General features: G+C 43.4%; 1 protein-coding gene across 1 annotated transcript; it reads right to left on the bottom strand.

The window, feature by feature from the left end:
* Nucleotides 1-11,843: 11,843 nt before the first annotated feature.
* Nucleotides 11,844-16,017, bottom strand: GJD2 (gap junction protein delta 2). The gene is made up of 2 exons (XM_014847308.3): nt 15,411-16,017; nt 11,844-14,393 (listed from the first exon to the last, which is right to left on the bottom strand). Exons 1-2 carry the CDS (start codon nt 15,479-15,481, stop codon nt 13,499-13,501), a joined length of 966 nt encoding a protein of 321 aa, XP_014702794.1. The 5' UTR covers nt 15,482-16,017; the 3' UTR covers nt 11,844-13,498.
* Nucleotides 16,018-16,039: the final 22 nt, after the last annotated feature.

The raw sequence follows: 16,039 nt of genomic DNA, 5'->3' as shown, positions 1-16,039 counted from the left end.
TAAATTTAAATTCCTCCAATTTCTCCACCACTCAGAGACAGGTGTATTCTTTGCAGACTTTTCTACATGCAAACACATATAGCCAAAAATGAGTTTATACCACACTTAGTGCTCAGTAACTTCTCTGGACCTCAGCTTCCTCATCTCTAAAGTGGGCCCATAGGATTGTTGGGGTTACCAAATGCATTATTACACGTAAAACTCTTAATAAGCACTCAATAAGTAAATTATTTCTTTTTCACTCAATGATACATGAGTTCATTGAGGACATACTATGTGCCAGACACTGTCCATAAGAGCTTCACATCTCTTAATTCAATAAATCAGTCCATTAGTAATGCCCAAGGAGTCCACAAATAAAGACTGCTACCAGTTCCTCCTAAATCTCATCAAGAGCCAAGATCAGGGTCATGGAAAATAAAAATAATATTTTTCAAATTTCTCTTTGATTTTAGAATTTGTTCTATGTGCTTTGCAATGTCTCCAAAAATTTTATTTAATCATGTTCTTGTCTGACCAAGGTTAAAATAAGTTTCCCTTTGCCCAGAAAAGCCCCCTGAAGAGCACAGATATTCACATGAACTACAAAGAGGTCAGTATTAGGAGCAGCAGAACATTCTAGTAACTAGAAGTTTGAGTTTAAAGCAGGCTTTGGTTTCAACCCTGCCTCTGTGCCTGGCTGTTTGACATTGAAGAATAACTGTCTCTTAACCTCATTTTCTCACCTGTAAGATGGGGCTATTTTCCATTCTGTCTCTCTTACAAGCTTGCTGAGGGAGGATTGTTTGAGAACGTGAATGACAGCATCTTGTTGAACAATATAAAGGTCTACAGAAACGGAAGTAGTTTATTTAGATCTTGCAACAAGGTCAAATTCTAGGTAATTAAAAAGGGACTTCCAACTCCTCCATGTCTCTTTCCTAACCACTCCTCCTTCAGCAAGGAGCCCAATGTCCTGGCTGCCCAGTCCACCTTCTTTGGTGTCAAAGGTGGATTATATCATGCTCTCCCTACACATCACCTCCTCCTTCCACCAAATTGGCCCTGGGAGTCATGGCCACTGGCCTGGGACAAACTGTGGAATGAGAAAAAGCTCATGTCCTTGCTGAGATCCCTCCTTCTATATTCTTTTCTCTTTCTTCAGTATCCTCTTACAGAAAGGCCTGTGATGAACTCAACGTGCCAATGGCCACATCCAATCACCAACAGTCTCATTAATAGTAATGATCATTATTATAATAAATCAATACCATTTATTAAGTGCTGAGTAGATATCAGGCAATGTGAAGAGTTCTTTACAAACAAAATCAAATTTAAAACTTCCAACAATCCAATGAGACAGATGATTTTATGATGTCCATTTTACAGATCTGGAAACTCAGGTTTAGCAGGGTTAAGTAACTGCCCAGATCACACAGCTAGAAAGTGAAAGAGTCAAGAAGCTAACTCAGTGTCTGGCCCTGAGTTGAGGTTCAGTACCTATTTGTAGAATGAATGCATTCAAATTCGTCGGAGATGATCATGGGACACTACTATATTATGAGTCACTATTAGTTCTATAGGGCCATTTGACTCTCAGTCCTGTGCTTGTAATTACACTCCAGTCACCTGTCATTCTCCTATTTTTCTCAATTAATCCTTTGACCCCAGAAAGGCCCCAGGCACATACTACATGTGAAATCTACCCCTGTAAAGTATTCAGACTGTGAAATTAGTTTGCCTTCCAATTTTCTTAAAACATTGCTTTTTCTACCCACCACTCACTTGCCTTCTTCCTTCAATCCTTAAAAAAGAAATCATTGCATCATTGTATTTTCTCACCTAGGAAAGCCTTTTTAAGTACCAGTCACCCTCGTTTCAACACTCTGGGACCCTAGGAGCGCCAGAGAGAGGTGTGGTAAGGAGAGCAAATATATCAAAGTGAGGAATAAATGCCTGCCGAGCTCATTAGCACCCAGGCAAGAAAAGGAAACTGCTATTTTTATCAAATGCAACTTCATTTAAATAAATTTCAGAATAACTTGATAGAACAAGGGTTCCTTTGGAAATTTTTGCTCCTTCTAATAAGGACTGGCTATCTCATATGTCCTTTCTAGCCTGGTTTTTATCCTCAGATATGCAATGTGTAAGTTTTTATATTCATTTCTTTATGAAATCTCCATCTCCACCACTTGCCTTTGGGTTCTAGTTCAGGCACAGGCTTCACAGGAAGCATATAAAAGCTTTGCGGCTGAGGTGGAGCGCCAACTCTGCAACCAGGATTTCAGGCTTCATCTCTTCCCTGTGATACACCAGCTGGGTTTTGATCACTCAGCGTAATTCCAATCCTATGATTCTTTTAGCCAAAGCTGGTTCATGACACAATGTATGATCTGGGCTCCAGAATTTAATTATATACGTTAGTTTTATCACTCACAATTTTGCCATCATTTTACAGATATTCCAGGATGCTTGTCCGACCTGGTGCATCATGCTCCTCCTCAACCCTTGGACAAACATTTTTGTCTCATACTCAGGAGTCATGGCCACCTAGGGTCTCTGTGCTGACATCTTGTGCTTAAAGAGTTAACTCTTGTTACACACATACTCTTCCTGATTGTTTTCAATAAAAGAAAAAAATGGACCTAAAAAGTACTTTTCCCTTCACCCTTTCTCCCAAAAGTACATTGGAGGAGACTTTCTATGTCTTCCCGTCTAATAAGCTAGTTTTGCCAGAATCTCAGAAATTATCTTCTTCTTGAACATTCTTATTAACTACTGACATCAGTTAACCTTTTCATATTAACTTTTTGAAGATTTGGCAAACTGCAGCAGCAAATTTTAAGTGCCTACTCTATAATCCAGTTATCCCGAAGAAGCAATCTGGTAAGTGTGCAGAGATGTGCACGCCACTATTGTCCATAACAGTGACAACTGGTAACAACCCATATATCCAAAACTAGGGAATTGTTCAAGTAAATTGTGGTACCACCATATCACATAACCATATTTATCCCCTAATTAAAAAGACGTTGTAAAAGTATTTGTTGATGTGGAAAATATTAACCATCTATTTCTAAGTGGAAAAAAAGCCTACAAAACACTATAGACACTGTTATGTTAGCTCTACAAAACCCACACCTATGGTCCTATGTGTCTATCATCTGTCTATCAGTCTAATAGACGTCCTAAACAGGTCTATACCGAAGGACAGGCTTAGTTAACAGTGATTCTCTTTGAGTGACAGAATTTGTTTTGTTGTGCTTTCCTCTGCCCTGCCCAAAATTACTTTTGTAATTAGGGGAAATACGTGCTGGGTTTTTAAAAAAAAAAAAAAAGAAAGAAAAAGTGCTGCTTTTTATTTCCTCTCTCACTTCTGAAATCACGGAAAACAGCTTAAGAGGAGGGTCGCATGTTGGACCTGGCTGGCTTTCCAGTATGTTCACTTCTGCTTTCATTTGGTCTATAGTCCTAGGGAAAGCACTCTGTTCTAACTGCACTGAACAAATCACAGTTCCCAAGAGACCAAGACTGTCATCTTTCCCTAAAGACTGGCTTGCACATTTCCTCACAACCTCTTTAGAAGCATAGGAAACCACTTTTTGAGAATATATTCATTTCCCTCCTGACATTTCTAGATATGTCTCTTGACAATCTAAAGCTTAAGGTTTGACAAGTCAAGAGTCCATGTAGAGTGGAAAGTGCACTGGACTATAACTCAGAGTATTGTGTTCTGTCCCACTTGTGTTAAAACTATCTGTGGTTTTAGACAAGTCACCAAAACTGAGGCTCTGAGGTTCTGCTCCTCTAAGGAGAAAACAGAAACACGTGTTCTGTCCTCTGCCCACTCCATAAGCAGAGGTTGCAACCACCAAGTAAGATAACACATGGAGAAGAGGTGAGAAAAAGCACCTATTCAAATGTTTGCTATCGCTATTGTGATTGCTCTAATGATCATTATTATTATTATTACAGCTCTTATGACTGAAGAAGTCAGTAAATGATATTGCAATCTGACTTTAGTTTCTGGAAAAGGAGAAAGAATATCCCTGATGTCCAGGTCACCAAGTTATCCTTAGCCTCCAGCATCATTTTAGGTTATATTCTTACATATTTTTATTAAAGAAAAGTCTTGCCTTTACGATGTCAGATGTACATAGTCTGCTTGCTTCTCTGGAGGAAGGCCCTAGAACTCCATTGCTTATGCTCTTCTCCTCTGTGCTTGGCTGTCCTTCATCTCTGCCTTTTTCCCTGTAAAAAAGTACAGCTCCACACTGCTTCCTTTGGTTTTCTCCTACATGTCTTCTGTATCCTTAGTGTCTGGCTCAGAGCTAAACATGTATGTACTGTATTCAGGATATATGTGTTAAAATAATTAATTAATTATAATAATTAATTAATTAATTTTCTGAGCACCTTTTAGGCTAAGCATAGTGATGGAAAAAATGCGGCAGGGAAAGAAGCTTCTAAAGCACTGAAAACACTGACCCAATGAGCACGCAGCACAGGGCTCCTGGAAGAGGGAGACAAAACCTGCAGAGAAGCTTCAGTCAGGATGAGTAGGGTCAGACGTTTTCTTTATGGACTAGAGGAGCCTGAACTCCATCTGGAACCCACCATACTTGCCAGGGGATCTGGAAGAAGCAGTCAAGAACATGGTTTCTCAGAGTAGGGGATGTGAAGATGCCCAAGGTGCTCCCAGAGAGAGAACAAACCCACATGCATACACACAACTCAGGGCCAAGGCTATAGGTCTGTGCCCTTGAGTTAATCCCCTGACCTGGACTAAGCCCAGGAATATGGTGCCTCAGAGCTGGATGCTTAACCAAGACAAACTCTCCTTCTCTCCAATACTGTGCCAACTCATGATTCTCATGACCTGTGCTTGAAGAAATCCGGACTAGGAGTCAGAGGACCTCTGACTTTGCCAATCATGGCTAACAACCTTTGCCCAGCCCAGGGCATCCCTCCTGACAACTTGAGAAGCTACTCTCTTAATCCCACTCTACCTTGATTTCCATCTGTGCTCATTGGGTCAGCTGGTCTTTCTTCAAGCTTACTCTCTGGATCTAAGTTGCATCTACAAAATGAAAGAGTGACTGGGATGACCTCAATGTCCTGTGATTCTTTATTTTCATTTGCTTATTCAATTAGTAGACATCCGTGAAGCCTTGTTCTGTGCCAAGAACTGCAGAAATAAAGATGACTACAACGTGTCAATGGCTTGGAAAACCTCACAATATCATGCTACATGGAGACATGCCGAGAAAAGAACCTTTGGTGGAGAGGAGGGAGGGGAGAGATGTTCCAGTGAGTGGTGTCCTGAGAGCAAGGTAGCAGACCAATATGCCAGGTTGCCTGAGACCTCATGCAGCAGAGCTTTCTTGAAGATAGGGTCATGAAGTGTTAAAATTTGGCTTCAACATCACATCACACTGCATAGGCTGCAATTTAGACACAGCCATGGACTAGCTGCATGACCTAGGCAAGTTGATTTAACATCTACACCTTTTGGTTTCCTGATCTGAAAAATGGATGTAATCACACTCAGCACCCTCCTTCCAGGCTGTTGTTGGGGATTTGGGGAGGAAATGTTTAACACATATTTGCTATTATTGAGATCATGAATAGAAATCGTTAGCCCCTTTCAATTTCATGCAAAAAAAGCTTCATGAATTTTTTCTTTTATTGTCTTTGGGAAAATAAAAAATACGGAGGGAAGAAAATAGAAAATTATGCCAAAAGGAAAGAGTTCTTTGGAGAAAGCAATCATGTGCAAGAAGCTTGGCCCCTACCTGGACACAGGTACAATAGATAAAGTTCCCCAGATTAAACGTCTCAGAGGTATCAAAAGTCACCAATTCTATATTTAGATGCCCATATGTTCCTACTGGCCAGAGTTGCCCACAGATACAGACATTTCAGTGCACACAGCAGTAATTTTCAAAAGGATTTCCTTTTTAGGAGAGAGAGATGCTACAAGCTTAATCGGTTCTAAATGATTCTGAAATATTGTACCAATTTACAGCAGAAAGGTCATCGTGGTGAATAAACATAAGGATTCTGCTCAGTGTCTGGGATTTAGCAGACTAACTCCTACTAATGTTGATGGGGCCATGCTGCCAAATCCCCAACCATCACCCTGGATTTTTGTTCCAATCCCTTGCTGTTGAGATTGAAATGTGTTTTCCAAATCAAAGCCAATCCTGAGATAGAATCTCTACATGGTCAGACAGGAACAGTGTGGCTGATGCCTGGGGACCTGGAAGTGCTGGAAACAGAAGCATTAAGGAGCTTTGTTGAAAGGTGTGTCTTCACGTTGTCTACCCAATTCAGCATGGCTTCCTTTGCCTGATGCACAATGTGGTCTGCTCACTTTCCAAACTCACCTCCCACTACTTCTCTCTGTGAACTCCAGGTAAAACAAAATCCCCCAGATCTGCACATATGCCCCAGGCCTCTCCACTGGAGGTGAACATTTATGTCAGTCCCTACCTCCTTCTCTCTTTTCCAAGGAAACCCATCGCAATACCACCTCGTTAGTGAAGTTTTTCTATACCTGCTCTCCACCCTCAACACACATACATACGTACTTGATGTGATGTCTCCCTCCTTAGCTCTCAGAATACTTTGAGCCTTAAATGTGGCAGAGTTCACATTCTGCCTTAAGATGCTATCTTATTCCCTCAGGTAGACTGCAGGTCCTGTGAGGGTAGAGAGTGCATCACACCTGTCTTTGTATTTCCTTTAATGCCCAGTCTAGGCTCTTGCACACCACTGATGCTCAAGAAAGTACTGAATTGAATTGAATGACTTTCTATTGCTTGATGTTTTGGAGACTGGGACGTTCAAAGAAGGGGTTTGGAATTGGGGAGTTGGGGTATAATTATAGACGATAGATCCTTTATTTATTGCATTAAATAAATATGTTTTAGACAACATCCTAGTCTTTGGAGCCAGAGAGAACAGGTCCATTCCTCACAACTTCATTTGCCACAGCTGCCAGAGAATTAGAACATGGCCCTGGGTGAACCGTGGATCTGATTCACAACAGCAAGTCCCACATTGATATTTGGCACCAGTGTCCCTCAGAGGCCTTTAGATGTAAGCACTGTCCTTGCCTACAGTCCTCAAGTCCCAAAGCTGACAAGGGCCACTGTGCACATTTTAGCCACCACTACTCATTTAGGCTTGGTTCATCCAGGTCTGTTTTAGCCAACATACAATCTAGCTGGTGTGTAGCAACCTTCTAAATGAACATAACCTTCTGGTAGTTACCGAGCTGGCTTGCCATGCCTGGCTGAATATCGGAGCCCTGGCTGGGTTGGGATTGGTAGTTTACCCTTTGCCTGCTCTTGTTTCAATTGCTTCCATCTAACCTGCAGGAGGTCTGGAAGTATCCAAAGCAAAGGATAGTCTGTGTTCACTGCTTCTACTTTCTCACATCCCACTCACTCACCAAATCTAGTGGATGTTTTTGAGGCCTTTATCGAGCTTTTATTTAGCTATTTTACCTAGCTGAGCACTTATGAAAGTTGAATGCTAGTAACAGAACTTTTCTTTGAGATTCCACCTCCCTTAACTTTATGATACCACTTTGCAACTTCCCTTTGCTGGCTGGCTCTTTTCACCTCCATCCTGGACTCCTCCTCCTCTGTCCACTCAAGGTTCTACTCTTGGTCAGCCCCTCTCACCACCATGGCTGCTGCTTCCACTCCTAAAGCCCTAAAGCCAGAGAATTATTCTTGGTCTTCCATCTACGGCATCTCATCACTAATTGTGCACGCTATATAAACAGAGGCAGCTCTGTTGTGAGAAACTCACATTTCCCTTTTCCTCCTTTCCCAGTCTCTCCTCCAAATATCTGATTCTCATAATTTTATGGTAATGTCTCTGACTCAGTTGTTCTCAACCCTGACTATATATTAGAGTCCTCTAGGAATGGCAAATAAAAAATACGGATGCCAACATGTTGTGGCAGCAGCTCACATAGAAGAACTAGAAGGACTTACAACTAGACTATACAACCATGTACTGGGGGGCTCTGGGGAGAAAAAAAAAGAGGAAGATTGGCAACAGATGTTAGCTCAGGGCGAATTCTTCCCTGCAAAAAAAATAAAAATAATACTGATGCTTAGGCTACAGCATCAGAGACTTTAATTTAGGTGGTCTGGAGTGGGACAAAGGCATTATTGTTTTTTAAATACTATTTTCCCATTATTGACATAAATTTTCATCTTCTTGTCTGAGAAGCAGTTTTGACAGCCCTTCTCAAGAGCTGAGGCTTAGAAATTATTATCTCCAGGGTCCCAGGCTCTGGAGCTGGAGCACAATGGCTATTTCTCGTCTTAAATAAGGTATCTGTACAACCTGGTTTGCTCAGGGCAGATCCAATTGACAGCCATTGTTCTGGTGTTCTATTCGATTAGCTATCCTGCCCCTTTCATTCTCAAAGGTATCTAATTCTGTGCAATAAATTATGCAGCTCCCCTAATCATAAGGGTACCTAAAGATTTGAAAATACTTAGTGAATTGTGTCTCCCTAGGTCAGAATGTGACTGTATTTAGAGATAGGGCTCTTAAAAAGGTGTTTAAGTTAAAATGAGGCCATTGGGGTGGGCTCTAATCCAATCTGACTAGCATCTTCATACGAAGAGGAAATTTGGACAGAGAGACCCCAGGGATAGGTGCATGCTCACTGAGAAAAGACTAAGCGAGGACACAATGATGAGGTGGCCATCTGCAAGCCAAGGAGAGAGGCCTGCTGACACCTTGATCTTGGACATCTAGCTTCCAGAACTGTGAGAAAATAAATGTCTACTGTTCAAGCCAGCCAGCCTGTAGTATTTTTGTTATGGCAGTTTACATTTGGTAAAATATAAAGAAAGAAAAACCAACAAAAATATTGTTTTCTAAATACTCCAATCCTCCAAGATGAATGCTTACACCATTTTCCAAGAAACCCACTGTTCTGATTTTAAATCTTTTGGTTTCCTTAACCATACAATAAAGGGCTTGAGTTAACGTCTGCACAGGATGCTTTCAACTTTCCTACATTCTGAGTCTATAAGACTGTTCCCAGCTGGAGGACTGAGGCACCCATCTCTCTGGTAGTCAATGAGACGGTGATAATAAATGTCCCTTACAGTTACAATGGGTAATGGGTAAGGCACAGCTCCTGCTCTCAAGGAGCCACATACTGATCTAGCAATGTCTCATCTCCATGCAGCAAGTGACTGAGTGACTTTTATGAAGGCTTAGCACAGGGGCACTAAGTCAGCCTGGAGGAGAGCTTAAAATAGGCTCCTGTGAGAGTGGATAGCCAGACTGATTTTTTTTTTTCTTAAGATTGGCCCTGAGCTAACATCTATTGTCAATCATTTTCTTCTTCTTCTTCTTCTTCTTCTCCTCCCCCAAGCTCCCCAGTACATAGTTGTATATTCTAGTTGTAGGTCCTCCTAGCTATGCTATATGGGATGCTGCCTCAGCATGGCTTGATGAGCAGTGGCATGTCTGTGCCCAAGATCCAAATCAGCAAAACCCTAGGCCACTGAAGCAGAGCCTGAGAAATTAACCACTCTGCCAAGAGGCCAGCCCTTGATTTTTATATTTATTTTTTTGGTGAGGAAGATTGGCCCTGAGCTAACATCTGTTGCCAATCTTCCTCTTTTTACTGAGGAATATTAGCCCTGAGCTAATATTCCCACGTCTCTGCCCATCTTCCTCTACTTTTTGTATATGGGATGCCGCCACAGCATGGCTTGATGAGCTGTGTGTAGGTCCGCACCTGGGATCAGACCTGTGAACCCTATGCTGCCAAATTGGAATGCATGAACTTTACCACTATACCACTGGGCCAGCCCCCAAATGGATTTTTAATGGGTGAAGAGGAACACACTCAGAGAAAGGAGGTGATAGGACAGGTACTCCCTGTAGAAAAAAAGTGTTAAAAAAAAAGAAAAAGACGTAGAGTTGAAAGAGAAACCATGTTCATTCTGGTGCTTTCCTAACCTCCAACACCCTCGATTTTAAATCCAGTCCTTTTCATCTGTCCGCAGAGATCAGAGAAGACAGCTGTTATCCCTCATATTTTTTAACCCTTTAAATTTTTGAGGACTTAAAAATGACAAATTATATACTTTCAGCTTTTTTTCTACAGGGTGAGTAACTTCAGTCTCTCCAGGCTATTTTGCAAAATTTTAAACCCAGTTCATACGTTGACACCACTTTCCTCACCAACGTATGCACGCGCACACACACACATGCACACACAGGCCAAAAAGGCCTGCAGTTCACCCAAAGGCTCTTACATTTAGAGAATATATTGGTGCTGTCCTCTCACAAAGCACAGATTAAGGTCACATCCATCGTGTAGCTGTGTGAACCATCAAATCATCAGTATATCTCTGTCATTAAATAGCAAAAGAATCAGACTGACACACGTCAGTCATTCTGAGGGATGACTCCATTTGCCGAGAGGAAGGTGTATTCCCTTCTCCACTACTGACAAGTGAATTAATAATCTTGCCATTTGCCAGTGTTTGGAAACATCAAAGAGCTGAAATAGATGATATGGGATGAATTTCTACCAGGAAACACCATCATTCTTCTAATCGTACATCACCGCATTAAATACAACAGCCCTTGTTTTCCACACAGATTCCTACTTCTTTCACACCCAAGCATATGCTAAGAGCTCTCAAGCAACACTCTTTCTCCATCTCTGGGAAGTGTCTTAAAACATTTTTAACTCACCAAACACTAAACAGAGGAGGATCTGTTTCTTTACTCAAGGGTAATCGTTTTCAACTGTCCATTTATACTATAGATGGAAACCTATATTTTGAAATAAATATATTTTCATTCTAAAATTGGCATCTGCACTGCCATAGTTTAAGGGTGCAACAATTGTGCTTGAAGAACAATCATCCCAGAAATTCCACATTACTTGTGATGTTCAGACCAAGTGCTCATTGGAATTAGAAGATGAATAGCATTAAAGAACATGGGAAAAACATTAGCCTGAACTAATGGGACCACATGGAGACAGAAAATGCCAAGGATGATAGTATGATGTGTGGTTTAAAAGTAATATCTGGGCCAACGCTGGTGGCCTAGTGATTAAGTTTGGTGTGCTCCACTTTGGCAGCCTGGGTTGGGTTCCTGGGTGCAGACATACACCACTTGTCAGTGGTCATGCTGTGGTGGCAGCTCACATACAAAAACAGGAAGATTGGCAACAGATGTTAGCTCAAGGCAAATCTTCCTAAGCAAAAGAGGAAGACTGGCAACAGATGTTAGCTCAGGGCAAATCTTCCTCAGCAAAAAAACGTAGTATCTCATGACACATAAGCAAAGGATCAGTCTCCTTTGACAGAACTCAATAAGAAAGGATTGGTTAAAAGTCTAGGACTGTGCTATATAATACGGTAGCAACTAACCATATATGGCTATTTAAATTAATTAAAATTAAATAAAATTAGAAATTCAGTTGTTAGGTTGTACTAGCCACATTTTAAGAGCTCAATAGCCACATGTGGCTAGTTGTTGCCATATTGAGCAGCAAAGATAGTCGAAATTTCCATCATTACAGAAAGTTCTAATGGACACTGCTGGTCTAGGGGTTGTGTTTGACTACTGGGAGAGCATCATTTTAAACATCAGGCCTTAAAGATATGATAGGGAGGGAGTAAAGCATGTCTGCCAAATGTGACAAACCAATGCAGAAAAGTATGGTAGAAAGGAAAAAAGTTCCACTCCTGGAGTGAGGTAATATGATATAGAGCTGACATTTTATTCCAAGAAACATCCTTAGTCAAGCATAGAAATCTTGGACTAAAACGGAAACGAGTTAAAAAGTACTAGTATTTGAATACCTCAGCACACTCTTCTAAACATTCATAAAATGGACCAAACTCTTCTCATCTATTAGCAGCTGATTACACTTTATAGGTCATCCTTCAAATACTATTCATTCATCCCTCACTTCCTGCCCACAATGTTCTGCTTTTCTGAACACATAACAAAACATTTTCGAACACATATCTAAATAAATAGAACCTTAAATAGAAAAATGCAGACACTTCCCATTTTATAAAAAAAAGCCAAGAACTTTATTTTAAACAAATCCTCAGTTGTGTGTTACACCATGTCCATCTCTAAATCAAAAATTATAATGATAATGCAAAGGGAACAGAGGGCTTCATAAAAGCACATTATCCAAAAATTACTCTTGGCCAATGCTTTAACTAAATACACAGTGGATGTGAAAGGTACAGTATGGCACTTAAATAAATAAGAGCAAAGAGAAGGAAACATATTCACAGTCCAAAGCAATAGGTTTTTGAACCTTTGGTATATGTCTCAAACACGCAAACGTAAACACGTGTTAGCCAATAGTGTTTAGTTCCAGGTTTCTTAACCCAGTGATTGTGTGTGTGTGTGTGTGCACGTGCCTATGTGAGTGTGTATTTCAAAACTATTGATAAAATAAATTGGGATTGACGTGGGCTGATTAAGGTCTCCGGTGTGAGCACACAGGTAAATTCAAACCATGGCAAAATGAAGTACAACTGTGTTGCACAACAAAACTATATAAGAAAATGAGTGGAATACACCAGTTAGAAATTCTGTGGCTCGGGTAGACACCCTTGATTTTAACAAAAAAAATTCTTTTAATGCTATCCAAAGTCCACAAGCCAGAAGGCAGAAAGATCCCAAAGCTCATAACCACATGCCTAACAGTGCAACAACCATCTCACAGAAGTGTTAGAGTTGCATGTCGCACTTCCCTCCCTCCCACCCAACCCTTGCCCCTAATAAACAGCACCAGTGCAGTTTGAGTTAGAAAACTGGAAATATTGAGACATTCCTAGGGTTTTCATAATGACTAAGGGCCAATCAGATGGGGCTCTAATGCAAAAGTCTGCCACGGCCATTCTCCAAAAAGCACCCCGTGTAATTCCCTCCAGCTTGCAGATAAACCATATTAGGTCTGCTGTAAGGCCAGATTCAGAAAAAAAGCTGGCATACTATCCTGGGTTGAGGGAGAGGGGCATGCTGATGGAGGAGGTATATGAAGGATGCCTCAAGAATGTTTGTCCTGCAGCCCAGGGGGAAAGGATGTGTTGAGATAGGTCACAAATTTTGTACCAATGAAGTATTTGACTCATGCCATTCACCAGTATACAGAGTTCAGCAGAGCTAAGTCCTACTTGGTGGCTGTGCAAGTCCCCTGTTATCAAGATCAGACTAGGCCATAAAAGAAAAGGGCCCAAAGAAGTCCAACTCATCTATTTCATCACTCTACCCAATTGTCTCTGTGGAACCAATGGTGTGACATGTGGTAATGGTTCTATTTTCTCTCCTCTCCAATTGATGCAAGATCTTCTTTCTACCAGCTTTATCCTACATCTCAATGGTGAGAGTCACATAAATGAGGGCAGATATAGCCACTCTCGAGCGGTCATCTGCCTCTGGACTACTTGTCATCCCCCAGGCCTTCCCAAAACCTGCCCCTTCATACATAAGCAGAGTCACTGGACTGAGTCCTGCCAAAGTTGGGAACACTGACCCTGGGCAGGTCCTTGTTGCGGATCTCATAGACTGACTTCCTCTTGGCCTGGGCCCCTCGCACGGCCAGCTTGATCTTGCGCCATCCCAGGTGGTTGAGTTCGGCCAGGTTGAGGACCACACAGATGCCACTCACAGCAAACATGAACACTAGAAAGACGGTCTTCTCAGTAGGCCGGGACACATAACATTCCACCTCCTTGATACAGGGGTAGCGGTCACACTCATACAACCCCGGGACGCTGAAGCCATAGAGAAAGTATTGACCCACCAGAAATCCAATCTCCAGGGCATTTCGGAAGACCACTTGGATAATGTAGAAGCGGGAGATGCCTTCCTGCCTTCGGAGCTTGGATCGTGCTGCAGTGCGCAGCCCTGATGGGTGTGGGGTCAGTTCCTTAACTTCTAAACAATCTGGCTCTGTCTCCTTGCTGGTGTTCTCTGTGTTCTGCAGCACCCCATTGACAATGGCATTTTGCAGCTTCTTATCTTCTCGTTTGCCACCACTGCTGCTCCCACCCCCAGTTCCTCCAGGACCCCCCATGGACTCAGGGGCATCTCTGTCCAGGGCTAGGAAGACAGTAGAGTAGCGGCGTTCTCGCTGCTTGGCGGACTGATGTACAGAGTAGGTGATGAAGCAGAGACTGGGGGTACACACCATTATGATCTGGAAGACCCAGTAACGTATGTGGGAGATGGGGAAGGCGCGGTCATAGCAGGCCTGGTTACAGCCGGGCTGCAGGGTGTTGCACACAAACATGGTCTGCTCATCATCGTACACCGTCTCCCCCACAATGGCCACAATGAGGATCCGGAAGATCACCACCACAGTCAACAAGATCCTGAGCAGAGGAAGAGGGAGGGAGAGAGGTTCTCATGGGCGGAGTCACTGACTTAGGAAACCCCTACTCCCGTGTTACTCAGTACGCTGACGGGAGAGCTGTCCATCCCTGCGTGGTACTGAACTAGGAATCTAGCAAAACTTTCTGTCTCTTCCCTCTCTGCTGGGTGCTGGTAGACTGGGAATACTTCAAATTACAGGGCCCTCAGATATATATATCCCCATACACAGGACAAGGTGTATTTGCAACAGATAGCTTTCATCTGTATATACGGAATGTACAGAGGCACAAAAAACACCTTCACTCTGGATATGGCAAATGGACGTGGAACATCGGAACAGAGGACATGTTTCAAAGTCTACACATAGAGTGTGTACATACCTACTCCAAATGGGTATTTAGTTCACACTGAATATGAATATCGAACTTAATTCTTTATATAAACAGATAGCTATGAATACATATCCACATATATTCATGAATATATGTATAGACGCAAAAGTGTCAGTTGTGTGTGGGGGGGGGGGTTTCTGAAGCTGTAAGTTTTAACAGCTAAATCAGTTTAGCTAAATAAATATTTGTAGGGAAAAGATACATCTGCTCCGGAGAGCAAATCCATCTCCCTATTTGCCCTTCTCTGTCCAAATGCAATCCTGCCTTCCTTGTAGATTCTATTTAGGGAACCGGATGGAGATTGGCTCTGACTCTAGAGAGTGGGGGGACCATGACTGAGCCAACAACTCCTTTTCTTATGGGAGAAGAGTGAACACCCCCACCCTCGCCCGGTGGTGCTTCCTAGGGAAGGGATGGGGGAGCCGATCAGGAGCAGCTGGAGGAGGGGGGCATCACAGGGCGTTGGGTAATCCCTCATGCCAGGAACACAGGCGCATGGACCGAGGACGATGGGAAGGGGGCAGAGGATGGGCTGGGGGCTTCAGGGGCTTGGTCTGGACGTGACACGGGACTCCCAGGGGGCAGCCCGACGGGGCCCACTGACGGTCGGCTCGGCGCCCTTACCTCCCGATCATAGTGGAGTGCTGCTGCACGGCGGCTTCCAGCAGCCTCTCCAAGATGGTCCATTCCCCCATCGCTGTGCATCCGGAGGCAGCAGACAAAGACTGGGCAGCACCGGGCACGTTCCCGCTCCTGGCCCCTCCCCGGGCCGCACCTCCGGACTGGGAGCAAATTGCCCCCCGATTAAAGAAGCAAACAAATTTTTTAAAAATCCACGAATCCCCTCTCCCTTTTATTATACTTAAAAGAGGGAAATGGGGAAAGAAATCCAAGCAAACCCCGACTGATGGGGCAGCTGGCGCGGTCCGAAGAGCGGGCACGAACCTCCCGCGCCGTCCGGGGCTCAGGTCTGGAGCCTGCGGGTGCCCGGGCGAGGGGCAGGGAGGGGGTGGCAGCGTGCTGGTCCGCGAGCTCTCGCCCGCCTGAGAGAGGTCTCTGGACGCCGCTCACCCCGGGGATTGGGGGTCGGGAAGAGTCCGGGCACGAGCCCGGCTCCTGGCACTTCAGTGGGCACCGGGCGCTTCGGCGTTGCCGCCTGCGAGGCCGGGGCGGAGCGCGCGGAGCTGGCTGCAGGGCTCGGGAATCCGCGCCACCGCCTCTAATCCGCCCTTAAGTAGTCTCCGCCTGCGTCA

Source organism: Equus asinus, chromosome 2 (genome assembly GCF_041296235.1).
Source record: "Equus asinus isolate D_3611 breed Donkey chromosome 2, EquAss-T2T_v2, whole genome shotgun sequence".
Classification (NCBI taxonomy): Eukaryota; Metazoa; Chordata; class Mammalia; order Perissodactyla; family Equidae; genus Equus; species Equus asinus.
Note: the sequence above shows the minus strand (reverse complement) of the source record. Positions and strands in the feature narration are given on the sequence as shown.